At 41.7% G+C, this 25,943-nt stretch overlaps 1 protein-coding gene and 1 pseudogene across 1 annotated transcript in view; one reads left to right on the top strand and one right to left on the bottom strand.

Annotated features, from left to right (window-relative positions):
- Positions 1 to 14,352, bottom strand: part of LOC100626329 — a 74,038-nt pseudogene extending 59,686 nt beyond the window's left edge.
- The window catches only part of STK39 (serine/threonine kinase 39), a 316,833-nt gene continuing 306,486 nt past the window's right edge, over positions 15,597 to 25,943 (top strand). Inside the window, exon 1 of the mRNA XM_003133454.6 lies at positions 15,597 to 15,947. Coding sequence (XP_003133502.3) covers positions 15,746 to 15,947 — 202 coding nt within the window. The 5' untranslated portion in view covers positions 15,597 to 15,745. The remainder of the gene's footprint in view (positions 15,948 to 25,943) is intronic.

Raw genomic sequence — 25,943 nt, 5'->3', positions numbered from 1 at the left:
CAATTATGCAGACTAGAAGTCCAAAATCAAGTTATCAGTAGGGCCATGTTCTCACTGAAGGCTCTATGGGAAATCCTTCCTTGCCTCTACTATTTTCTGGTGGATACTGGCAATTCTTGGCACTCCTTGTCTTGTACATGCATCATTCCAGTCTCTGCTCCAGCTTCACACATCCTTTCCTCATGTGACAGTGTCTCTTCAGTTTTGTCTTCTTTTAATGACACTAGTCATTGGATTAAGGCCACTCTAATCCAACATAACCACATCTTAACTTGATTACATTTGCAAGATCTTATTTCCAAATAAGGTCACATTTACAGGTTTCAGGTAAACATGAATTTGGGGGAAATACTATTCAACTCAGGATATTATCCCAATAATGAAATGCAGTTATGGGAATCGTCACTGAAAGGTTAAGCAGACTCAAACCCTTTATCCTTCCCTCCAAATCTGAGAGTCTTTTAATATCCTGTGATCTGGCTAGAATGGATTCTATTCTTTGCAAATGAACTCTGACAATAAACCTTGGTGTATTCCCCGCCCCCAAGTGTTCCATTCAAAGTTGCTTGGTTTTGTTTTGTTTTTAATTACAGTGTTGGTAAAAAAAAAAAAAAAATTCTTCCTAATTGGAAACCCAAATCTTTCATCCTCAGTCCTTTAAAATACCAAGAATTTCATTTTTAACTGCTACTCCTGAGTCTATTTATAAAGTCTTAACCAGATACAAATGTGGGGAAGATAATTAGAATTTTTTCTTTATAATGATCATCTTTTTTTAATTTGAAAACACTGCAAAAGGACCAGAAGGATATAAACCAAAAGCTTAACAAATGTTACCCTTGGGTGTTGAAGTTGTAAGTGAATTTTTAAATTAAATTTAAAAAATTAAAGTATAGTCTATTTACAATGTTGTGCCAATTTTTGCTGTACAGTAAAGAGACTCATACACACACACATACTTTTTTTGGTCTTTTTTTTTTTGTCTTTTTAGAGCTGCACCTGAGGCATATGGAGGTTCCCAGGCTAGGGGTCTAATCGGAGCTGTTGCTGCTGGGCTACGATAAAGCCACAGCAACGCCAGATCCGAACTGAGTCTGCAACCTATACCACAGTTCACAGCAACACCAGATCCTTAACCCGCTGAGCAAGGCCAGGGATCGAACCTGAAACCTCATGGTTCCTAGTCAGATTAGTTTCCGCTGCACCACAAGAGGAACTCCCTCCTACTTTTCTTTGTCTTTTTACAGCCACACCAGCAGCATATGGAAGTTCCCAGCTTGGGGTCAAATCTGAGCTGCGTCTGCCAGCCTACCCCACAGCCACAGCAACATAGAATCTGAGCCACATCTGTGACCTACACCATAGCTCATGGCAACACTGGATCCTCAACCCACTTATCGAAGCCAGGGATTGAACCTGCATCCTCATGGATATTATTTGGGTTCATTGAACCATGACAGGAACTCCTATATATTCTTTTTTTATATTCTTTTCCATCATGGTCTATTCCAGGAGTTTAGATAGAGTGCCCTATGATTTAGAGTAGGACTTTGTTCTTGACCACTAGAATTTTTTTTTTTTTTGAGAGCTTCCTATATGCCAAAGACTTTATTTGTTAACCAAGCATTACAATTTATCTGAATTTAACAGAAAAGAAAACTGAGGTCCAGAAAAGAGAAATAACTTTAACAATAGTTTGTAGCTAATAAGTGAGAGTCTAGTAAATTAAACAATAATTTTTTTTCTATGTTCTATTGTTCTATGAAGTACTTTATTGGAGAGGGAAAGGGCGGTGAAGGATTTTAAGTATCCCTGATTGGTAGATTAACATAGCATAAACAATATAATTTTCCAGCAATGAGCCAATTTAAAATAAGAATTTCTGATGCAACTAGATGTTATCATACCAAGTTAGAAAGAGAAATACAAATACCATATGATATCACCTGTATGTGGAATCCAAAATACACCACAAAGAACTTATCTACAAAATAGAAACAGACTCACAGACATGGAGAACAGACTTGTGGTTGTCAAGGGAGATGGAGGATGGAGGGGGATGGACTGGGAGTTTGGGGTTAATGGATGCAAACTCTTACATTTAGAATGGATAAGCAATGAGGTCCTGCTGTATAGCACGGGAAACTATATCCAATCTCCTGGGATATACCATGATGGAAATAATATATACCAAAAAAGAAAGTATATGTAGGTATATATACATATGTATGTATATGTACATATATACACACATATATGTACACAAGTCATCCTACTGTATAGCTGAAATTGGCACAACATTGTAAATCAACTATAATAATTTTTTTTAAAAAAAACTTCTAATTCTAAGAAAGTGTTGTTTCCTCCAAAGAAGTCATATTAGGAGCTATGCATTGTGCCAAGTGTTTTGAATCTTTTCTGTTGGAATTGTCATTAGAACTAAAGTCATTGTCTTTTGAATATCCTCAATGGCGAGTTTTCTTTTCTTTTGGGGTTGCTGTTTTCCTTTTAGAATGGCTCTAAGACTAGCCAAAGACTAGACAAAGTTGTCCAGAGCAAAGTGTAGTAAATAAAATGGATGATCAGGCAGTAATTTGTGTAGTACACTATCCAACAGATGTTTTAGAATTTCTGCATAATAAGCTTGCCTGACTGTTTGACCTTGTAGATTAATTCAGCTTAGACAATACCATTTATTTGAAGAAACAAATTAACATTTGTCTTCATTTGTGATTCAAACAGGCATACTTTCTTAGAGCTTTAGTTTCTTGGACTTTTCCATTCAAGATTTTGGCATCTTCTTTTCAGGTCATACTGGAAATATCAAGTTTTCTCAAATTTCTATTGTCCTCAAAAACACATGACTTTGTCCAGCTTCTCTTGAAAGGTCAGAATAAATGTCAAGTCTTCTGCGTTTCTGTTCCTCACTCCAAATACGTGACACAATCATCACAGCACCTTAGCTTTGGCTCACGTTTTCTTTTGGAATGAAGCTGTTTCAGGATTCTTAAACACAGGAAAAGATGCTCAGTATCCTCTGAATGAGAGAAACAATATTATAATTACAGTCAGACTTTTTTCATATACCAGATAGGCAAAGATCAAGAGGTTTAACAACCACAGTATAGTGCAAAAGGAACCTTCATAAACTGTTAGCCAGAGTGTAAATTAGTACAACCTATATAGTAACTTGTCAATATCCTTCTAAAAATGCACATACTCTTTGATCTGTCAATCCTAATTCTAGGAATTTTCCCACAAGAGTACTTAGACAATGAAATATCACACATGTACATATTATTCACTGGAAGCTTATTTGTAACAGCAAAAGAGTGCATCAACAGAGAACTGGTTAAATCAGTCACAGCATATTCATGCAATGGAATATTAATTAGCTCTTAAGAATAATTATGAAATGTTCTATGTCTTGCTTTGAGAGATGGTTTCATATCTTGCTTTGAGAGATGGTTACACCCTTGTATTCAGATCTCAAAATGTATCAAATGGAATCTCTGACTTAGTGAATACAAATTATACCTCAATAGAAAAAGAAATGTGGACAGCATAGAGCTAGGTTTAAAAAAATAGGACTCCAAAACACTTTTTTCCAGGATATTTGTTAAAGGAAAAAATGGGCCTATGGATGTATGTTATGGTTAGCATAGAAAACAATGTATAAACATAGTTGCATATGTATGGGGTATCTCTTGAAGAATGCAAGAATAAGGTAATAGTTGCTGCTTCTAGGACAGAGAACCACATGGGTAGAAGATAAAAGCAGAAAGGAGATGTAGTGTTCACTTTATACCCTTCCTACTTTATTTATTTTTTAATTTAATTTTTATTTTATATTGGACTACAGTTGATTTACAATGCTGTGTTAGTTTCAGGTGTACAGCCAATTGATTCAGTTATACATATGTCTATTCTTTTTCAGATTATTTTCCCATGTAGATTATTACAGAATATTGAATAGAGGTCCCTTGGCTATGCAGTAGGTCCATGTTGATTATCTATTTTAAATATAGCAGTGTGCATATGTTAATCCCAAACTCCTTATTTATCCCTCCTTCTCTGTGTTCCCCTTTGGTAACTGTAAGTTTGTTTTCTGTGTTTGTGAGTCTGTTTTGGTTTTGTAAGTAAGTTCATTTGTGTCATTTTTAGATCCACCTATAAGTGACATCATCTGATGCTTGTCTTTGTCTGGCTTACTTCCTTTAGTGTGATGATCTCTAGGTAAATCCGTGTTGCTAAATGGCATGATTTCATTCATGATTATGACTGAGTAATATTCCATCATATATATGTACCATATCTTCTTAATCCAGCCATTGTCCAATGTACATTTAGGTTGTTTCCATGACTTGACTATTGTAAATAGTGCTGCTATGAACATTGGGGTGCATGTATCTTTTCAAATTATGGTTTTCTCCGGATATATGCCAAGGAGTAGGATTGCTGAATGATATCATTCTATTTTTATTTTTTAAGGAAACTCTATACTGTTCTCTACAGTGGTTGTATACCCTTCCTTCTTTAAATTTTTATAACTTGTACATATACTTATATATTCAAAAGAAAAACAATTTTTTAAATGAAGCTTTTTCATAATCTATATCTGCCATCAGCCACTTTCCTATGATTAATCGCTTATTTGAAAGAACAAATCTCTGTCACTAGATATATGAGCCCTTTGGGCTTTTATTGTGCTAGTGCTTTTCTACCCCACTATCAACATTCTTGCTAGCTTTTAAAAAATGTCTGTGCCAATAAAATAAATATTTTGTTGACATGATATTACCGCCATAGGCTCTTCCTTTTAGTTTAGTGAGTATCTTTCTTGCTGAGTTAAATCCATTCAATATCTATGGGAAATGCAAAATGGCAACATGAATCTTTTCATAAGAGAGGAAACATAACACCCTTTATGCATACAGCTGGTTGATGCAAGGACCAGCCTGCTTTGACAGCCCAGTTATTGAAACACAAAATGGTAATCCTTCTATAATTCTCAATATTCAAATAATATATTTCTTAAATGACTTGAAAATAACACCCAAACATTGTGATTTTTTTAAAAAATTTCTGTTATTTTTAATGGATTTTTTTAAGGATTTTAAACTGATGAAAATGAAGAAATTATTGGATTATCTATTGAAATATATGTCAAAGTTCTATAATACCATCTGGCCTTCTCTAATTGCTTATGTATATATACCACTATCCTTTGTGTTTGAGGACGATGGATTTGAAGATTATTCACTACTTGACTGAAATAACTATTTCTTTTTTTTTTTTTTTTTATGAGTCTAGTACATTATAGGGTGATTTTTTTTTTTTTTTTTTTTTTGTCTTTTTGCTATTTCTTTGGGCCGCTCCCGCGGCATATGGAGGTTCCCAGGCTAGGGGTCTAATCGGAGCTGTAGCCACTGGCCTACGCCAGAGCCACAGCAACGCAGGATCCGAGCCGCGTCTGCGACCTACACCACAGCTCACGGCAACGCCGGATCGTCAACCCACTGAGCAAGGGCAGGGACCGAACCCGCAACCTCATGGTTCCTAGTCGGATTCGTTAACCACTGCGCCACGACGGGAACTCCCTGAAATAACTATTTCTTTGAACCACGAAATACTGTTGCATAGCTTTTACTTGATTTGGAGACTAAACTAATAAATTACTTATGCTGATTATTCAAACTAACAGTTATTTTAGCATTTTTAAAACACAGGTTAATAATGGCCATTGTTTGCAGAGTATTGTTGAGGGTACATAAGGATAGTTTTTGAACTAATATTTATAATATTTGGATGGAGGAATAGAGGCACATGTGGAATATTTTTCTCCAAACTCAAATTTGCCCACAGCTGTTGCTTGAAGAAGGAACACTCTACGCTTGGTTATTGACTCCTGGCTAGCTGCAGCCTTAGCTTCTGGCTTTAAATGGCCTAAAAACTGCATAGCACATCAGTAGGCATTTTTAATTAAAATTAAATTGAAATTTAATTTAATTAATAAAATTTTGTTTAAAGGTTTAATACAATAATAGCAAACATGACTTGTCAAGAGATAGAGGTTTGTAGTTCAGAGTTTAAGTTTTAGTCTTTGGAGTTAGAGCAGGTTTGAATCCAGGCTCTGCTGTACATAAACTGAGATTAGGGTTCCTTTCCATATTTAACCATTGTGACCTTCAGTTTCTCCATCTCTAAAAATGCGCATAATGTGATCTATGCCAGCAGGTTATAGGGGAAGATCAATCAACACAATGTATCCATAAACTATAGCTATTGTTATTGTTATAGAAAGAAATGCTTTGAATTATAGATGTTACTGAAAATTACCCTAAAGCAATATAATATGATCCAATGTTATCTTTGTTATAAGGATTAAATTTTCATTCATTCAATCAGTGATTCATTCACATGTGGGATTCTGAGAAAGTCATACTGATAGCTCCTTTATATCAAAGGAAAAAGCTTTTGTGGCTAAACTTGGTTAATTTATAGTAAGAACAGTCTTTTAAGACATCAGTTTTGAATCCTCTCTATATTAACAACCATATGAAGTCTAAATCATTTTAAATGACCCTTCCTCTCCATGCTGTTCTTTTCTCTCATCTTCAGGGGTCTCTCCACCAAACCCAGGTTATCAGAGAATGGTTAAAACTGGACTCTATGGCCCAATACCTTGAATGCTCTATTTTTGGTGTCTTTGAGACAAAACTAGACTCTCACATGACTAGTCTCCCTGTTCCCAAGGGAAAAATTATTTTTGACATGTCTGTCTGCCCCATTAGATGGTAAGTTCCTCTGAGAGTAAGATGGATTTCATCCATCTTTCCATCATTGCACAGCCCCATGCAGGGAGTTGGCACAGTACAGGTATGCCGTTTGTTTCTTTAAAATAATGCACTATTATTACATTCTAACCATTTCAATGAAAAGGGTTACTATTTCAATAGTAATTTTCTTGTTACAGAAAGAGTGCTTTTTAGTGAGTGTTTTGCTTTCATTGCCATTTGTTATGTCTATTTCATGAAAGCCACCAGTGATCACTGAGCCTTTTAAAGTCATCACCTCACTAGAAGCTCTCTGACTTGGGTGCTTTTCTAATTGTTGTGGTTTTCCTGTGTCAGCTTGATGCTCTCTCTCAGAACTATCACAGTTATTTTCAACTCTGGCTGCATATGAGAGTTCCTCTGCAGTTCCATTTCTAGATGAACTTTATGAGTTAGTAGAATGTAGGTGACACCCAGGCATGGGAGGGTTGAAAAAGCTCAACAGGCGACTCTGATGCCCAATCAGATTGAAAACCATCTGGACCATCTATGTTTTACTAAAGGGATGTGACCAAATTGCTGTTACCCTGGTCTTAACCTAAGTGTGGGGTCTAAGCCTTTTGAATCATTCTATGCAGAGGCTACAAAATTCTGCTCCACTGGTCTGATGTAGACTAAAAATGTTTGGCCTGTGCAGTATTATTGTTTTATAATTGTGAAATATTTCAAATGTATAGAATGGTAGGGTCACTAATGTAATAAGAACTCATGGACCTACCATTTAGTCTAACAAATCTTATTTTGCTATACTTATTACAGGTTTTTATTAAAGTAATCAAACATTACAGATGCCATAGAAGCCCTTGTGTGCCTTTCCCCTGCCTACCCTTTCAAGGGGTAATGGCAACCCTGAATTTGAAGTTTATCATTCAGACCTGTGTTTTGCTATGTATTTATTCAAAGACTGTGTTTAGCATCTTCTTGTTTTAAAACATTACGTATATGGTATCAGATTCTGTGCACTATTTCATAAAATCGGTCCAATATTTAAAAACTGAAAAATTTCACCTAAAATTAGATTTGTTGGCTTCTCCTAAAACAACCCGAAGATCTGGCAGCGCTGGGCGAGCTTTCTGGCAGGAGGGTGTGCCATGCGGGGCCAGCGCTGGTTGGTGTGACACCGTCCCGCTGCTCACACAGTGTAGACATATGTGCTTGCACCTGGGCTGTGTCTCCTTTGATGTAGGTCTGGCCCTTGACACTGAGCTTCCTTCCGTTATGATTCTTTTCTCTCTTCAAGGCCATTTCTGCTCTTCTCTCTTAATTGCCTGGTATCAAAGGCGTCTACTTCCTTAGCAGCCTGTGATGTCTACCTCTCCTTCTGCTGTCTCCTCTCTTTTCATCTGGTTTTCATTTTAATGTTCCTGCCATTTCTCTTTGAATTCTTGACTTTAGGGCCAAAAGGGCATGGGGTTTTTGTTTTTGTTTTTTCAGACTTTGCCAGTCAGTAGTAAAAGAAATGATTTATTTTTATCAGCAGATTGACCCATCATATTATATCTCTGTGACCTCTGGTTTTGGCTCTTCCCCTTATTTTAAGTGTTGTTCACATGTTTTGGTAACTTTAGGGGGCAGCTGGGACACTGGAAGATTGGGCACTGGATAAAGTAGGATTGTATGGGTTATACAGTTCTTAAAGTCTGAGAGCATTTTGTCTTTTATCTTTCTATAGCAATTGGCAAATTACAGACCCTAAAAATGTATCCACTGGAGTTCCCATTGTGGCGCAGCGGTTAATGAATCTGACTAGGAACAATGAGGTTGAAGGTTCGATCCCTGGCCTTGCTCAGTGGGTTGAGGATCCGGCGTTGCTGTGAGCTGTGGTGTGGGTTTCAGATTCAGCTCGGATCCTGTGTTGCTGTGGCTCTGGTGTAGGCCGGTGGCTACAGCTCCGATTAGACCCCTAGCCTGGGAACCTCCATGTGCTGCAGGAGAGGCCCGAGAAAAGGCAAAAAAAAAAAAAAAAAAGACGAAAAAAAATGTATTCACTGCATGAAAGAATATTAATAAGTTCAATTATTAAGTGTTCTATTACATACCTATTACAAACCAGGGCAGTCCCTGAGCTTCCTTTGTTTTTCAAAATACAGGTAACCCAAGATAACTTTCCTGATATTAATCTGAGCCTGGCTCAGAGGCCAGAGAGGCAGAGAAGGAAGATGGTTGAGGGTTTGTGGGTAGTTTTGGGGGGAGGACTTTTTAGTAGAGAGGAAAAGAAATACTTTGAGACATCCTTGGAGTTTGGAAAAATCTGAAGGTGAGAAAGGTTGAAGAAAATATTTTCAGAAAGTGCTGCTTTGTGTAATGAACAGGATTCCTACTTGGGATTCTTCAGTGGAGACAGCCATAAAGAATCAAATTGCTTTTAATTACATTTTTATGACAGTCTGCCTGGGACAAGACTATCAGGTTTTAGACAGATTACGCCATAAAAGAAATATATATGCTGTATAGATTTGCTATAATGCTTTTGGATGTTTTAGCAAAGGGCAAGCTTTGCTAAACATGGAGGTCTTTCCCTATGAATACAGAGAGCAGGGCTTCTAGGGAGACTTCTTTCTACTGGGGCCAAATCATGGTCACAAACCTCTGAGATAAGTGAAGAGGCATTAACTATTACTAGAGCAATATGTCTGTACTAGAAAATGCAATAGAAAGTCAATTTCAGTGATGGGTTGGAAAATAAATGAAAACACATGTCCGGACATTATAATTCATACAAGTTTAATTCCTTAAATCCCATGAAGTTAAAAAGCAGTGGCTTGTAATAATTCAAATTAAAATAGATTTAAGCCTCTCTTTCCATTTATGGTTGGGAAACAGGCCCCAATGACACCTTGACACTAAATTGTGTTAACCTAATAAGACTGAATCATACCAGCTCTGGACTTGGGGTAATAGCATCAGCTATGTCAGTGGAAAGCACATGACATCTCTGTTGGTATGCTAAGTGTAAGAGGCCTTGGTCTTCAAAGTTGGAGAGGTCCATATATGCTCAAATGCATTTTTCAGATGGACATTTGACATCTCTGCTGATAATTCATTTGGATATTTACAGGGTTTTTTTTTTTTTTCCCCCCACTTAAAATAGTATTAAAAAAGCAAGCTGGGGAGTTCCCATTGTAGCCCAGGGGAAATGAATTCAACTAGTATTCCATGAGGATGTGGGTTCAATCCCTGGCCTCGCTCAGTGGGTTAAGGATCTGGCATGCCATGAGCTGTGGTGTAGGTTGAAGATGCGGCTCGGATCCTGTGTTGCTGTGGAATAGGCTGGTAGCTGTAGTTCCACTACTTCTATATGCTGAGGGTGCAGCCCTAAAAAGCAAGCAAACAAACAAATAAACAAAAAACCCACAGTAAGCTGAAGTGTAAAGTCCAGGGCTTTGGTTGAGTGGCGGCCCCAAAGCAGTGGCTATTTTCACTGATGCTCATTGCTTAAGTTGGTTAAAAAATAAATCCCATAATTTCACTGTCTTAGTTCACTATGGCTGCTGTAAGTACCACAAACTGAGTGGCATAAAACAACAGAAACTGACTCTCTCACAGCCTAGATGCTAGACATCCAAAATCAAGGTGTTAGTAGAGCTGGTTCCATCTGGAGGCTCTGAGGGAGAATCTGTTCCATGCCTCTTATCTAGCTTCTGGTTGCTCCTGGCAATCTTTGGCATTCCTTGACTTGTCACATATCACTCCAATTTCTGTCTCCCTCGTCACATGGCACTCTCCCTCTGTGTATCTGAGATTGTGCCAAACTTCCTCTTCTTATAGGGACACCAATCTTTGGAATAGGCCCAGTTTAATCCATCTTGACCTAATCCTGACTTGCCAAGACCCTATTTGCAAATAAAGTCACATTCACAAGTACTGGGGTTTGGGGCTTTGTGGTTTGGAGGGGATGAAATTCAATCTATAATATCCACATTCCCCTGAGAACACCACCCTTGATCTCTCCCAAGTGGAAATTCTGGAGCCACTACTATACTACAGTGTGTGCTATGGGTCAGGTGTGTTGCACATTCCAGCTCATTTCATCCTTATTGCAACCCAGTCATCCAGGGCATGATTGTCCCTATTTTAAGAAAATAGAAGCAGTTTAAGTTGCCAACTAGTAAGTACAGAATGAGTATTTAAATCTAGCTATTTCTGACTTAAACCCCTGCCTTTTCTATTAAGCCCCACTATCACCCTGACTCAAAAAAACATTGAATCCTTGTCTTTGGAAGCAATTGTTGAAATAAAAATTCAGCTCTTTCGCAACTTTACCCTCCAACATAGTTACTAAAATAGGATGTATCAGAGAGTTGGAGATGGGAAATATGGTGATAGATCTTCTTCACACCCAAGAACATCTGGCCTTTTCCCACCAAGCAATGAAAGTGACTTTGCAATAGATTATAGGTTAGCCATGGGAAAAAGACCATCTGTCAATCAAGAGAGCCTTTCATTTCTTCAATGGATTTATTTCTAAAACATTTTATAGACTGCAAATGTGTACATCTACTTTTTTAATGCATTTGGGCAATTCGACTTTTAAAGGAATCTCATCTGTCATCAAGTTCTATTTTTTTGTTCCTTAAATAATCTTAAATCTACCCCCTCATCATTATCCTCAATATCATGACTTTTTTCACGCACGCATTTCTCTAACTTGACTATTGCAGTGGTTTCCAAATGGGTCTTTCCGCCTCCAGTTTCCTCCCATCTAATCCACTCTTGATGTGGCTGACTCATTCTGATGCTTAAAAAGCATGCTTTTATCCATTTAAAAGGTGTTATATTCATTTAACAAATATTTACCAAGTATACTCTGTATCAGGTGTTATTCCAGGCACTGGGACACAGCAATGAACCAAAAGAACAAAGAAAGATGCCTGTCCTCAGGGAGCTTATATTCTGTACAGTTCATGATTGCCATTATTACATATCTTTTTCCTATATGTTTTGTTACAAATCTTAGAAGATAAGAATGATGATGATGAAGATGACATTAATGAGGGTTTTCATTTTGTTGAACACTTACTACGTGTCAGCCACACTTTATGTTAAGCTATTTACATACAAGGTATGTTGTAACAACCCATGTCAAAGTTGTGATGCTGATTTTGTGAATGAGGACATTGAAACTCAAAGAGTTAAAGTCAGTCCACAGTCAGAGGTTAAAAAAAAAATTGGTGGCAAGATTTGAATCTCACATTTTCTTTCTTCAAGGTCTCAGCCACGACACTACACATCTTCTTTTAGATGTTCAAAGGGTCATACAGGAGGAAAAAATTTTTACTCTGACCTCTCAAATTGAGTAACTGGAGGCCTGTGAATACACAGACTAGCACAAGGAAAAAACAAAGTTTATTTGCATGTGAAATGCACATCTGTGTGGGAATATGCCGTAATAACTCAAAGGGGTGGTTAGAAGTAGGGGCTTATATACCATTTTAACAAAGGTTGATAAATTGTGGAGAACTGACTAGACAAGGAAAAGGTGGTTTGGGCTTCTGGAGGGGTAAGTTGTGGGCAGGTAACTAGGCAATAGGGGAAACTAGTAAATAAGAGTTGTTTGTGCAGACTCATCTAAGTATCATCTCTATGATAAGAGTCACTCTCCTCTTTCTGGTATGGGAGAGGGGAGCACTTTTACAAATGGAAATTTCCTTTATAAATGGAAATACCATTTACAAAAGGGAAATGTATGCCCAGCTTTTAGGCAGATTGGAGGAGGGAAGAGAACTCTTCCTGTGTCTATTGTTTCTTAATTATATTCAGATCAAAATAATTCTTATGCCAAAGTAGCATATTTTGGGGTTGCATATTCTGATCCTCTTCAAGATTTATGAATAACTAAACCTTATTTAATTTTTTTTTGTAAGGTATATAACCTCCAATATTACCTGCTTTAAAATGACAATTTTGGGGAGTTCCCATTGTGGCTCAGTGGTTAACGAATCCAACTAGGAACCATGAGGTTGCAGGTTCAATCCCTGGTCTTGCTCAGTGGGTTAAGGATCTGGTGTTGCCGTGAGCTGTGCTGTAGACCAGCAGCTACAGCTCCGATTGGACCCCTAGCCTGGGAACCTCCATATGCCGTGGGTGTGGCCCTAAAAAAGACAAAAAGAAAAAATAAAATAAAAATAAAATGACAATTTTGTGGAGGCCATAGCTCAGTGGGTTAAGAATCCAACTGCATTGGCTCTGGTCACTTCAGAGGTTCGGCTTCAATCCTCCAGCTCCGTGCAGTGGGTTAAAGGATCCACTGTTGCTGCAACTGCAACACAGGTTGCAGCTATGCCTTGGATTCAGTCCCTGGCCTGGCCATAAAATGAAAAAAATAAAAACAAAAACAACTTTGTATATTCAGTTTACCTAAAGCAAAAAAAGTCTGGAGACTTTTTTGATAGTTATGACTGAGAGTGGGGATGCTTGCTATTGGCATCTGGTGAGCTGAGGCCAGGGGAACAGACCTCTATGACACAGAATAATCTGGCACAAAATATTCAAAGTGTTGAAGTTGCAAAACTCTGACTTACAATGAGGTAGTTGTTAACACCTCACAAAATTTAGCTTCTTATTTCTTTCTAAAGTTTTAAAATCCCTGACTGAATGTATTTATGTATTGAAATAAACCATGTTTATTATATTTTAAGAGCTTCCTCCCTGCCACCTTTCAGTTTAAATTATGAATGGGTTTTCAGGAAAAATTGCGTACCATGTGTCTACTTTTTAAATACATATATTTCCAAGTTTTAAGTACCACTTTACTCAGTTGTTTATGGAAACATTAACTTAAAATTCTAATCCAATGCTATTATATAATTTAAAAATATAATTCATGCTCTGTGCTTCATACATCAAAATGATGCCAAAGGCCACTGGGAGTAAACATTCTTCTTTAAACTGAATTACTGGTAGTAGTGATGGGTCTGCACTGAGTCATCCGTTCTTACAAGTCATACTGGGAGCTATTTGGAAAGTAGTCGGCCCTTTGGGTATCTGGTATATGACTACAGAGCACTTTTTTTTTTAATTTAATTTTTTTTATTACTCAAATGAATTTATCACAAGGAACAACACTTGTTTTTTGTGGGAAACTAAGTAATCTGTGTTTGACTCAGATCTGTACTATTGGTCTTGATAGCATCATGTTTTCTCATTAAATCCCAAGACCTTTCCTGTCCTCCACAGTTTGAAAGTCTGAAATATAAATGTATATGACAAAATAGAAGTCGTATTCTTTTAATCATTTTTCTTTTCCCTTAAAAGTGAGTCTTTAAAAAAGTTCTTCCCTGTGGGGAGCAGCACTTGAAGATGTGAATAAGTACAGAGCATTCCTGCTCCCCGTTCTTTCCTTCTGAAAACATCAGAGGCCTCAATTTGTTCCTGAAGTTGTGTTTCTTGACAGACATTAAAATTGATACACAGTTTTTGAATGCCCCTACATAAAAGAAAGCACAACTTCCTAGTTCAGCATCAACTTCTGCTGGCAAACCAGAGCACCAGAGCTGCTGTACCTCAACGGTCCCATGGTGCATACTCATGTCCACTTTACATCAATGTTTGATTTGACATATAACGTGTCACCTAATGAAATTCTGGGTTTCCTCTGAATTACCTTTAAAAAATTTTAGGAAGATTTTTGTGTATAAATACAGGAGACAAAGTATCACAAGCTTTCTGAGTTTTTTTTGTTTGTTTTAATGTGCTTATTATTATGTATTCAGTAGTCTTCATCATGAAAACTACACAAGATAATTTTGGCTAAATGGCCATTACGACCATTGGGTCACTGCACCATCTCAGCTTAAGAATAGTGTAAACTTCGTCACCTGTACCAGGGGAACACAGAGAACATTCAGTGTTAAATATGACACCTATAATTAGGAAGACCTATGGTTATACCATAGCAATTTTAAGGATGAGGTAATTTTGGGAGTGTTGAAAAGCAGCAATTAATTAAATTTCCAACGCAGTTTATTTATGCTGCGGGTACATTTTTTTTTTTTTGACACCCCCTATACTCTGTAAAAGAAACGCCTATTTGTTGTCCTAATGGGTTAAGGTGGCTTGTTATTAAGGGTCTAGAATTTGAAATCCAGAGTTCAAATCTCTTTTACTTTTCTTATTCTAACTTCGCAAGCCCTTACATCACCTCCTTGGGATCCAGGCGGCTTGGAACAAATGAAGAAAGTCTGTGACCAGCCAGAGACCTAAGGAATCATGTTTCACTAAGGAAAAATCCTAGAAGGGCTCCGATTAGATTAGGCAAGGTGGGGAAAGGGATATAGGCAGGTAGGGCGCCGGAAAGTTACAACTCGGGTTATTTTTTAACCGGCGTCCTACAAACGGCCTGCGTGTAGGTGTCTCACTCGCTAACTTGTAAATGAACTTCAGGTTCTCTTTAGTTGGGGAGACTTCCGAATCTGAGAACCTGGCGACGGTTCAACGACCCCGCCCTCGGGGTCCCCAGGGGACATCTTCCGGAGAGCCTGATTGTCTGGGGCAAAGGCGCAGTGAAAGCAGGGAGTGAGGGTGCGAGGGCCCCGAAAGCCAACCCAACCTGGCCTCGCTCCCCTCGGGTGGAAACTTCTCCGGCGGCGAGCAGAGCCGGGGCGGGGGCGGGGGGGGCGGCCTGGCGGCGGTTCCCCTCGCAGAGACAGACTGCGCGAGCGAGGCTCTGGGCGCGCGGCGAGCGCGGCGGCCACCGCCTCCTCCCGTCCCCGCCTCTGCCGGCGCTGCCTCCTCCCTCCGCCCGGCTCGGCCTCCCTCGCTCCCTCCCCTCGTGGCTGGCTCCGGCGGCGGCGGCGGCAGGCGGGGAGGGCGTGCGCCGGCCGAGAGGTGTCGGCGGCGAGGGAAGGGAAGTTTTAAGTGGAAGGTCGTCCGCCGGCCGGCGCGTCCTCCCGCTCTCCTCCGGCAGCATCATGGCGGAGCCGACCGGCTCGCCTGTGCACGTCCAGCAGCCCCAGCAGGCGGCTCCGGTGACAGCAACGGCGGTGACGGCCCCAGCGGCCGCGACAGCAGCGCCGGCCCCGGCGGCTCCCGTGGCCCCGACCCCGGCCCCCGCCGCGCAGGCGGTCGGCTGGCCCATCTGCAGGGATGCGTACGAGCTGCAGGAGGTTATCGGTCAGTGCGGCGGGTGCGGCGGGGCCGGACCAGGCCGGGCGCTGAGGCCGGGTGGGAGGCGCGGTCGGGGGCGGGAGGGGACGCGGGATGCTAGGGTAGCCTGCATGCACGCCCAGGAGGCAGAGCGGCCGGCTTCGGGGCCTACCGGCTTCAACAGTTTTTTTTTTTTTTTTTTTTTTTTTTTAATTTATTTGTTCGTTCGGAGCGCTGGTGCTGCAGGAGGCGGCGCGGCGGATGTGACTCGCACTGCAGACGAGCCGCATGCTGCAAACTTTTATCTCCCGGATCTCCGGGTCGGCGGAGCTGGGGACCTGGCAACACCGCCGCATCTCCCTTCTCCAGCGCGCCGGGGCCGCAGCCTGTGGTCTGTGGCCACGCTGGCAAGCAGCCGTGGCCGGGGTGGGGTTGTGGGGGCGCCGCCCTAGGCTTTCAGCGCCCCCGCGCCGCGCCCTGGGGGCCGCGTCCTGGGGGACTGAGCGGGCGCAGCCGCACCTCTGCTCTCCAAGCTCCGCGCCTCTGCCTCCGGTCACCAGCCTCTCGCGGTGGGTAACTCGGCTACGTAGGAGTTGCGGAGGCCCAGGTGCTTTCCCGAAGCAGGGGAGGATGCTGGCCTCCCTCCCTGACAGCCGGTGCTCCACGCCCGCCCTGCTGCCTGGCTCACCGCGCAGCCCGGCGCGCCCGGGTACCCGGGTCTCGGTGCCGGGGCGCGCCGCCTGCCGCCCAGTACTATCGCCCGGGGGAAGCAGGCGCCCTGGCCTCCTGCCCTGTGCGTGGCCGATGCTTCCCTCTGGTCCAGGGCCGAGCTGCAGGAGTGAAACCCGAGGCTGTCGGTGATCTGCTCCCTGCCTTTTGGTGCCTTCTGGTCGGCTCACAGATATCACCTTATTTTTAAAAACCTCGCAAAGTCAGATAAGAAGCCGGCATTACTTTTCCCAGGGCCAGGCACGTGAAGGACCAGGAGATTTGTGTTGACCCTTCACTTAGAATCGTCCTTATTGGATCATCCTTTTTGAGAGTCTTGTTAAGCCCACTTAGGGAACTCTCCAGGTGAGGTGGGCCTTCATTTTCTGACCTCACTGGCAGTGGGATGGGATGCTGCCTTCCCATATCTCGATATTTAAGTACGATGATAAAGGAATTCAGGATAACTTTTTCTTTTCATTAAAAAGAACACTCCACCTCCCCTTTAAGGAAAATTAAAATAGATAATAAGAATTTCATTAGGTGCTGAAAAGAGCCTTTATAATATGCTACTGTGTGAATGAAACAGCATAGACTGAAATAAATAGATAAATAAGGGATGGGCAGAACAGTAAGCTGGCATATAAAAGCTCCAAATAACCAAAATAGGCATCTCTACATAAAATTCTTTGAAAACCCCGACCTTTATAAATTTTGGCCTAAGATTCCAGGGAGGAGTCGTCTTGTCTGCATGGATTAAATATCTTCAAGGGCTTCTCAAAGCCTAGAATATTCAGTGAAAACTCCTTTAACTTAGTTATCTCAGCCTCTTCATCTTCCCAGTTTTACTCCCTGCTCTCAACCCGATTGCCCCCTCTCATATTCAGATCACATTGATTGTGCCCTGAATAGTCAGCTGTCCTGGGAAACATCTGGCCTTCCATTCTTTGCTGCCTTTCACTGGCTCTTCTCTAAGTGCCTGCCATTGTAGTGCTCCTTACTCAGCCTCCACGGCCAGAGTGAATGTTCTTGAGAAGCCTGCTGCTTCTCCCAAGGCAAAGTAGTGGCCTTTTCTGCCTTTCTTTTTATATACCTCACAGCATGTAACTCCATAGTTTTTGTTCTGTTTTTTTTTTTTTTTTTTTTCTTCTTCCCTTTTTTAAAGCTGCAGTAGTGGCATATGAAAATCCCCATACTAGGGCTCTAGTCAGAGCTACAACGGGTGGCCTACACCACAGCCACAGCAATGCTAGTTCCCCGACCCACTGATAAAGGCCAGGGTTGAACCTGCATCCTTATGGATACTAGTCAAATTTCGTTCCACTGCGCCACAGTGGGAACTCACAGCTCCATAGTTTTTATTTGCTTAACAAAATCTAAAGGCCTACTATGTCCCAAGCCCTGTGCTAGGTGCTGGCAATATAGAAATAAGTAAAAAATGCTCCCTGCCCTCAAGAAGTAAGTGATTCTGTAGTATGTGATAAGTGAGCATTGGGAGAGCACGAAGGAGGGATTCAGTGCTAGGGGGAATAAGGAAGCAGGGTATTCCACAGAAGACACTGGAGCCGAATTTGAGGTCAGTAAGTTTATAAGGTGCTTGATTATTTCCATTGCTGCTTTTCCTAGCCAGCTGTGAACTCTTCCAGGATCTTATTTATCCCTCTGTCGCCAGCACACAGGGATGGTCCATAAAAGTTGAATGATTTATTTGCCACATAGTTTCCATAGAGTTTTACTCTGGAATTAGAATAAAACTTATAATCATTTCATGTGCTAATTTTGTTAATTTTTAGGGTTAATAGGCAGACTTTGCCTTTTTGTTGTTCCTTTTGGCCCCCCAGCAGCATATGGAAGTTCCTGGGCCAGGGATCAAATCCGAGCTACAGCTGCCACCCACACTGCAGCTGTGGCAGTGCAAGATCCTAAACCTCCTGTGGCCCTGCACTGGGCTAGGGATCAAACCCATGCCCTTGTAGAGCCCGAGCCATTGCAGAGACAACGCCGATCCTGCTGTGCCACAGCAGGATCTCCCATATTTTTCTGTTTGAAAACATGTTTTTTTTGGTGCGTGTGTGCTTTTTAGGGCCATACATGCAGCATATAGAAGTTCCCAGGCTAGGGGTTGAATTGGAGCTGAAGCTGCTGGCCTACACCACAATTTACCTTAACCCCCTGAGCAAGGCCAAGAGTTTGAACCCACATCCTCATGGAACTAGTTGGATTTGTTTCCGCTATGCTATAATGAGAACTCCCTGAAAACATAATGTTTTGAGTTGATCAGTTTTGTGAACTGAAACGAATACAATCTTAGGTTAACTGAAGCGATAGGATTGATTGCAGGGTTTCTTTCTGCTTGCAGTAGCAGCACTGTTAATTATGGTTGGTCAATTTAGTTAAAAAAAAGAAATTTAAATTAAAAAAACTCCACCTGCTTATTATTTCTACACTGATTTTTGCACACTCACACTTCAGGAAGGGGTTTTCCACATTTTAAATGTATCTCTCATTTTTACAAAAAGAAGAGATGTCCTGTGTAGGATCTGTGTTATTGAAGTCAAATTGTGGGAACAGAATTTTGCAAGGGTTTAATGTTTATAGGGAATTACAAACCCATTTCCATTTAGTGTTTAATGCTAGTTGAGTAATTAAGAATGAACTTGTAGTTAAGCACTTTTGCTTAAACATTACACCCAGAAGTTAGTAGTTCAAACACTGAACCAGTTTCAACATGAATGCAGGTGGACAGCCTTCACTTCTGGCCACAAGACAGGTGTCATATGATAGGGCTCAGGCAGTGTGAACCGTGACCAGCAGGAGGCTCGGATGTACCTGAACAGAAGGCTGGGAAGGCAAGGTGTTTAAACTTTCCAGCGTGGCACAGAGCACTTTTTCTTCGTTTCCTGTGGCAGAGGTTGGGGCCTCAGGATTAGGAGAGAAGAGGTTTAACTAAAGTCCAAACAAAACAGGTTCAGTTGTTTGACTTCTTTTTAGAAAAATAAACACAGGATTTTGCAAGTCTAAAAATAATGTTTTGTCTTTGTTATATTGTTGTTCTTATGTAGTAAAAGATCAGTGGAGAGTTTGTAATGCTCTTGGGGTAATCTGTTGAGGAGATTATGTGAGACCTGGGAAAGATGTGAAATCTGTGGGAGTGAGCTTTCTACTTAGAAAAGGGTTAAGAATGTTGTGAAATGATGACATTTCTTCTTTCAGCCGTCAGTATAAGTAGATTCAAATGTATATGTCTTCTATGGAATTGACTGCTTTTGGGAGGTGTTGTAGCTTTGTTTATATATACCCTTGTCTCCTCAATCTTTGTTCTTACCTCCTTCCCCCATCTTACTCTCAAATGCATTCTTTGGAAGTATATGGGGCTCTCAACTATTTGTTGGAATCAATAGTATCACCTTGATTTGCTAAACAAAGAACAAAAGGAGAATCATGTAAATCTTGACATCCTTAATAGATTGAACAACCTCAGGGACTTCTTCTGTCGAAGAGTTGTAGTCATTGCAACATGAGTTGCCGTATTTGAATCAGATCATTCCTTCAGGGGCTGATATCTTTGTTGGTTTTCCTCTGAGAGACATTAAATTGAATCGTGCCTCAGAATTTGTTTGATTTTCTTAGTGTTCCCCCCCACCAACCAGGATGAGCCTTTCTGTAGTTTTGTACCTGATTTCTCAGCATTGCTTCCCTTTTGTCCTGGACAGCCATTTAGAATGATCTAAAAGTACCACCTACTTAATTTTCAGTCCTAGTCAACAAAAAGAATTTGGTCCCTAGACTCCTAACCTGTAGTTTGACAGAAGGGTCCTCTGTACTTCTTGCCTGTGGCTTTGTTGAAACATTCCACTGTGTTTTCCCCCAGGTGCAGGCCATAGGCAAATGGCCAGATCTTCCAGGAGCAGCAGCCTAGGGCATCCCTGCTCTGCTCTCAGAGGTTCTGTGCAGCTCTATGGTTTAAGGGTTAGAACTGGTTTTATAGATGTTCTAGAGGGCTCCTTAGGACATTGGGAGCCACCCTGGGTGATGCTCTTTTGCGTGAGACCTCAGGGGGCTGGAGCGCTGCATGTATATTCTGATTTCCCAGACCTTTAAACTGGGCTGCCTTGCTGCTGCTTTTGCTTTGTTAATTTGGCTTTTTTTTTTTTTTTTTTTTTTTAAGACTGAGAGAGGCCTGAGAAGGTTGGTTTAAGACAGGGGTTTTGATTTTCGTATCATTTTAGTTTTTTTGGAATGGAGAAAAATGTATATAGAACTGTTCTTTTTGTGGTTTTTTTTTTTTTTATCGTAGTAAAATATACGAGTAAGATTTACCATTGCAGCCTTTTGCTGAGTGTACAGTGGTGTTAATTATATTTGCAACAGCAATGCCTTTATGTGCTCTGTTCAAATTAGCACATGGAATAATCTCTTGGTTAAGAGAAACTTAACGGTAGAATTACGCAGTACTTGCGCTATATATGCATTTTGAATTGTGGTTGATAACATGATGAATTTCCCCCTGTCTCTTAGTCTCTTCTAGCCCACATTTTTTGATGGTGTTGGAGAGGAAATAAAAATGTGATGGGCTCTGGAGTCTGGTCTGGTCTGTTTCATATCCTGGCAATGGCAGGCCCTGGCCTCACGGCCTTGAGCGGGTACTTAGAGGCATCTGCACTCAGTTTCCTTATTTGTAACCTGGTGATACTAACAATAGGGTTGCGAGCAAAGGGAGACTCTGAAGCACTTAGAATAGTGCCTGGCCCAGGGCGAGCTCTCCAGGAGTCAGAGCCACCACTGCTGTACACTGTGCTGCCTCATCAAATCCAAGTAACCGGGAGAGAGCACTGCCCTGTCTCTGGCAAGATTGGGAGTGGCTTAGAGTTTCTCTGCTCCATTTGTGCTGGGCCCTGGGGGGTGGATGCAGACGGGAGATCTCGCCTCTTGTCCCCGCCTTCCGGTGGGTGGGTGGGTGGGCAGGCAGCTGTCAGGGGAGCCAGAGGCCCCTGCGGGGAGGAAGCTGCAGAGACCTGTGGAATCGGACAGCTCAGGGCTTCAGGTGCCAGATGGCCCTCTGACAAGTGATGAGAGCATCCTGCGGGAAGGTTGCTGGAGAAACGGGCCAGTCACAGGCAGGCTCTGTGAGCAGCCTTCTCAGACTACACTTTTCTTCCACCTCTTAAGTTCGCCCTGCGGAGGCTGCTGCCCTGGCAGGAAATGCTGCTGACGAAAAGAAGTCGTCCCTGCATGCCCCAGCCAGTGAGAGGACAGGGGCATCTGTCTGCAGAGAGAGTCATCCCTCTTGCCCTGCTATCTCCTTCCTTGCCTCTCTGCTCTTCCCTCCACTTATAAATGACCTCCATCTCCCACATCTGATTGGTCCTCAGGCCCAAACGGTCTGCATCCTCGATGCCTTCTTTGATCTGTCTCTTTCCCTTGGCCATGGGCGGTCTAGTTCATCCCTTAGCGGTTCTCACTTGCATGATTGTCATAACTTCCTATGACAGGTTCCTTGTCTCAGGCCTTGCTTCCCACTCCAGTGTGCACTGCTGGCCAAAGTGATTCTGCTGTACCAAATTTTTTACCAGTTACCCCCCAGGCTTAAACACCTTTAGTGGCTCTTCCATCATCCATAAGATGAGCTCTGAGCAAGTGTTTAAGGCCTTTTGGAATTGTTTCTTGCCTCCTGTTCAGTAACCATGCCTCCCCCACCCCCGCCCCTCCCCAATCATTTCCATTCTCAGGGCAGATTCCCAGTCAGTGGGAACCTTTTCCAGTTGCTGAAATGCTGCATGCTTTCCTGATAGGCAGGTTTTCCCTCTGCTTGGAACACTCTTCAACACCCCCTTCCCCTCCCCTTCATCTGTTTAACAGAGAGCTCTTGTCTTTCCTTTTAAGCGTTACCTTTATTGAAGTATAATATGCATGTGGAATAGTGTACATATCATAAATGTGTAGCTTTTTTTTTTTTTTAATGGCCACACCCGAGGCATATGGAAGTTCCTGGGCCAGGGATTGAATCTGAGCTATAGCTGTGACCTGAACCACAGCTGCAGCAATGCTGGATCCTTTCATCCACTGCACCGGGCCCGGGATTGAACCTGCACCTCTGCTGTGACCTGAGCTACTGCAGTCAGGTTCTTAACCCAGTGTGTCACAGTGGGAGCTCCTAAATGTATAGCTTGATGCATAAACAGAACACACTCTGATATAGGCTCTGTTTTAAGACCTGGAAGAAATGATTTCTCTTTACAGAAACAGTCTCTGGCCCTGAGCCTCCTTCCCCTCTGCTGGCTCTTTGACCCCTAGCAGTCCTCATACCCAGTGCAGATTGCTTGCCTTCTGGTCCATCTTGATGTCAACTCCTCCTTGAGGACAGGTCTTTGGCTCCTCCTATGAAGGATTTGATAAATGTTTTCTGGATGAAAGTAGGAATTTGGGGGATAAATACTCCGCCCCCTTCTTGGAGAAGAGGAACATTGCCTCACTTCTAAATGTTTGCCTCCCTGAATCCTCAAGATTTAATCTTGCCTATGGTTAATGGTGATGCTTATTTAGTTGTGTCTGGGCCAGTCAGCTTAAAGGGCTCTGTAGAAATTAGCTCATTAATCCTCCCAGATCAAGAGTAAGCACTTTGAGTACGTCCACCTGCCTGAGCCGCCCAGGTAGGCAGGCAGGCAGGTGGAAGCCTGGCTTTCCTGAGGTCATCGTTCTGTGAGGTGGCCTCTCCAGATTAAAGGACCCGGAGCTCCCTGCCACCGTTGCCATATCCTTTTACTTAGGCAGGCTGGGGAAGTCCCCACACGCCTCTCCTTCTCAAGAGCTTTCCTTTCTTGGGTGTAGGCATGACCTCTCTCTTGCTGTTTGCGTAGCTATATATAACCCAACCTTGAAGTTCTGTGGGGCCTCTTGCTGTGTAGAAATCAGGACTGGTACAGAAGACCAGGGATACAGGTGGGACACAGCAGCAGGATATTGGGAGAGGTGGTTTGCAAAGGTTGTTATAATGGCAGAAATTATGTTTTTATAAACGAAAAGGGACTGAGAGTGATAGGATTGGTGGTGTGTACATGCTAAGACCATAGAACTGGGTCTTTGAAAAGTCAAAACCAGTCTGATAGGTCTTATAATTCCTCTGTGGTGTATTTTTTTTTGAAAAGTTTTTTTTCCCCATTAAAAATATTCTTCATGTGATCATGTGAAGTTTTACATTTTCTTCTAGGGCAGTATGGGTTAAATTATTATAAGCAACTCCAAGATGGCCAAAGGTGTTTCTTTTTGCAAATCTGCTCTTCATCGGTCAAGTTTTTGCTGCCAAAGAAGAATTCATTATAATAAATAAAGAGGCATTTTAGATTTGCTTAACTGGGAAGCAGAGGAGAAATAGCAGTGCTTTAGAGAATGGATTGGCAATGCTTTAGTTGAAAATTGATTTAGATAAACACTTTGGAAATCTGATGTGAGTTGTTTTTTTTTTCGTCTTTTTGCCATTTCTTGGGCTGCTCCCATGGCATATGGAGGTTCCCAGGCTAGGGGTCTGATCAGAGCTATAGCCACCAGCCTACGCCAGAGCCACAGCAACGCGGGATCCGAGCCGCATCTGCAACCTATACCACAGCTCACGGCAATGCTGGATCCTTAACCCACTGAGCAAGGCCAGGGACTGAACCCGCAACCTCATGGTTCCTAGTCGGATTCGTTAGCCATTGCACCACGACGGGAACTCCTGATGTGAGTTAATGCTGATGTTTTCCAAGTTTCTTCTCATTTGCCAATTATTTGGGAGTAAACTCTGGCTTAGCTTCTTAGACATTGAGGAATTATATGAATCGACCTTTTAAAGTAGTTGTATGTTTTGATATATGGGAAGACATCATTTTAAGATAGACCTTAACATCATTTTAAGATAGTTTTATTTTCAAACTTGTGAGGAGGCATTTATTATAACTCAGAGGCCTAGCACTGGGGTTGCTCATTCAGTTCTTCCCTTACATGAAAATATACATTCTGGTGATGTTTATGGGGTTCAGGTTTCCCACGTTTAGTTGCTGATTTACCAGAAGAACTAGTATGATAAGTAGCGATCAATAACTTTCTATCATACGAACGATAAATCTTCATTGGGGAAGTATTTTAGAAACAAGTGACCTATGACAATCCTTTGACTTCCCACAGTCTCTCTGTTGATGGTTGTAGTCTTAGAAGTGTTCGTGATTTGATTTGAACTGGTAGCATCAGTTTGTACCAGGGTTTGTGGTAAGGGGCATTCCAGTTGCTTTCTTTCTGCCCTGTTCAGTTTGGGGCTTGAAAAGGATTGTATTTTCTGGATTGGTGCCTATTGGCTTATCTTGTATTGCTTACTTTTTTTTTTTTTTCCGTTTTATGGCTGCACCTTCATCATAGGGAAGTTCTCAGGCCAGGGGTGGAATGTGAGCTGCAGCTGGGGCCTAGGCCATAGCCACGGCAATACCGTATCCGAGATATCTCTATGACCTGTGCCGCACCTTGCGGCGATGCCAGATCCTTAACTCACTGAGTGAGGCCAGGCATCGAACCTGCGTCCTCTCAGAGTCTATATTGGGTCCTTAACCCACTGAGTCACAACAGGAACTCTCTGTTGCTTACACTTTAGTTTGAATTATTTGGTCTGTCTTTCCTTCTTCCCTTCCTTACTTCCTCTCTTGCTTCCTTCCTCCTTTCCTTTCTTCCTTCCTTTGAAATGGGCAATGTCACCATCCCCTTTCTTAATTATGGGGTAACTCAGAATGGGGGAAGAGAGTGCCCAGGGGAAGGAATGATGGTCAGCGCTGGCTTTTATAAGTCAGTTCCTAAGTGAGGAGGGGCCTAAGACTGTAGGGGGATAAGGAAATTTAATTTTGGAAGAGACCAAAGAGAAAGTCCGTTTCTTCTCCTTTGTTTTACAACTGAACACTCTTATAACTGCCTAAATTGAAGTAATTTGCCTGTGCTCCAGAAGCCCTTAGAATTTCAGGCCAGTGCTTCTTACCTAGTTCAGTATTTTCTTCTACTTACATCATGTTGATTCCTCACTGATGGGAAGGAAGAAGTTAGAAATATTATCCACTCAGTAAATTTTATCACTACCATTTTAATAAAGTAAATATATATATCTGGGAACATATTTACCATGTAGATATAGTAAATGTGTATTTCTTTAGAGGGGTTAAAATGGTCTTTATACATATGTTTAGTTCTTTATCAGGACATGTTTATTTAACATGTAACAGGTGGTATATAAACATAAAATAGTTTCATTTCAACCATTGCCTTTTGCCTGGGCTATTACAATAGACTATATTTTTAATCCTT

The sequence above is a fragment of the Sus scrofa genome, chromosome 15, assembly GCF_000003025.6.
Source record: "Sus scrofa isolate TJ Tabasco breed Duroc chromosome 15, Sscrofa11.1, whole genome shotgun sequence".
Lineage (NCBI taxonomy): Eukaryota > Metazoa > Chordata > Mammalia > Artiodactyla > Suidae > Sus > Sus scrofa.
Note: the sequence above shows the minus strand (reverse complement) of the source record. Positions and strands in the feature narration are given on the sequence as shown.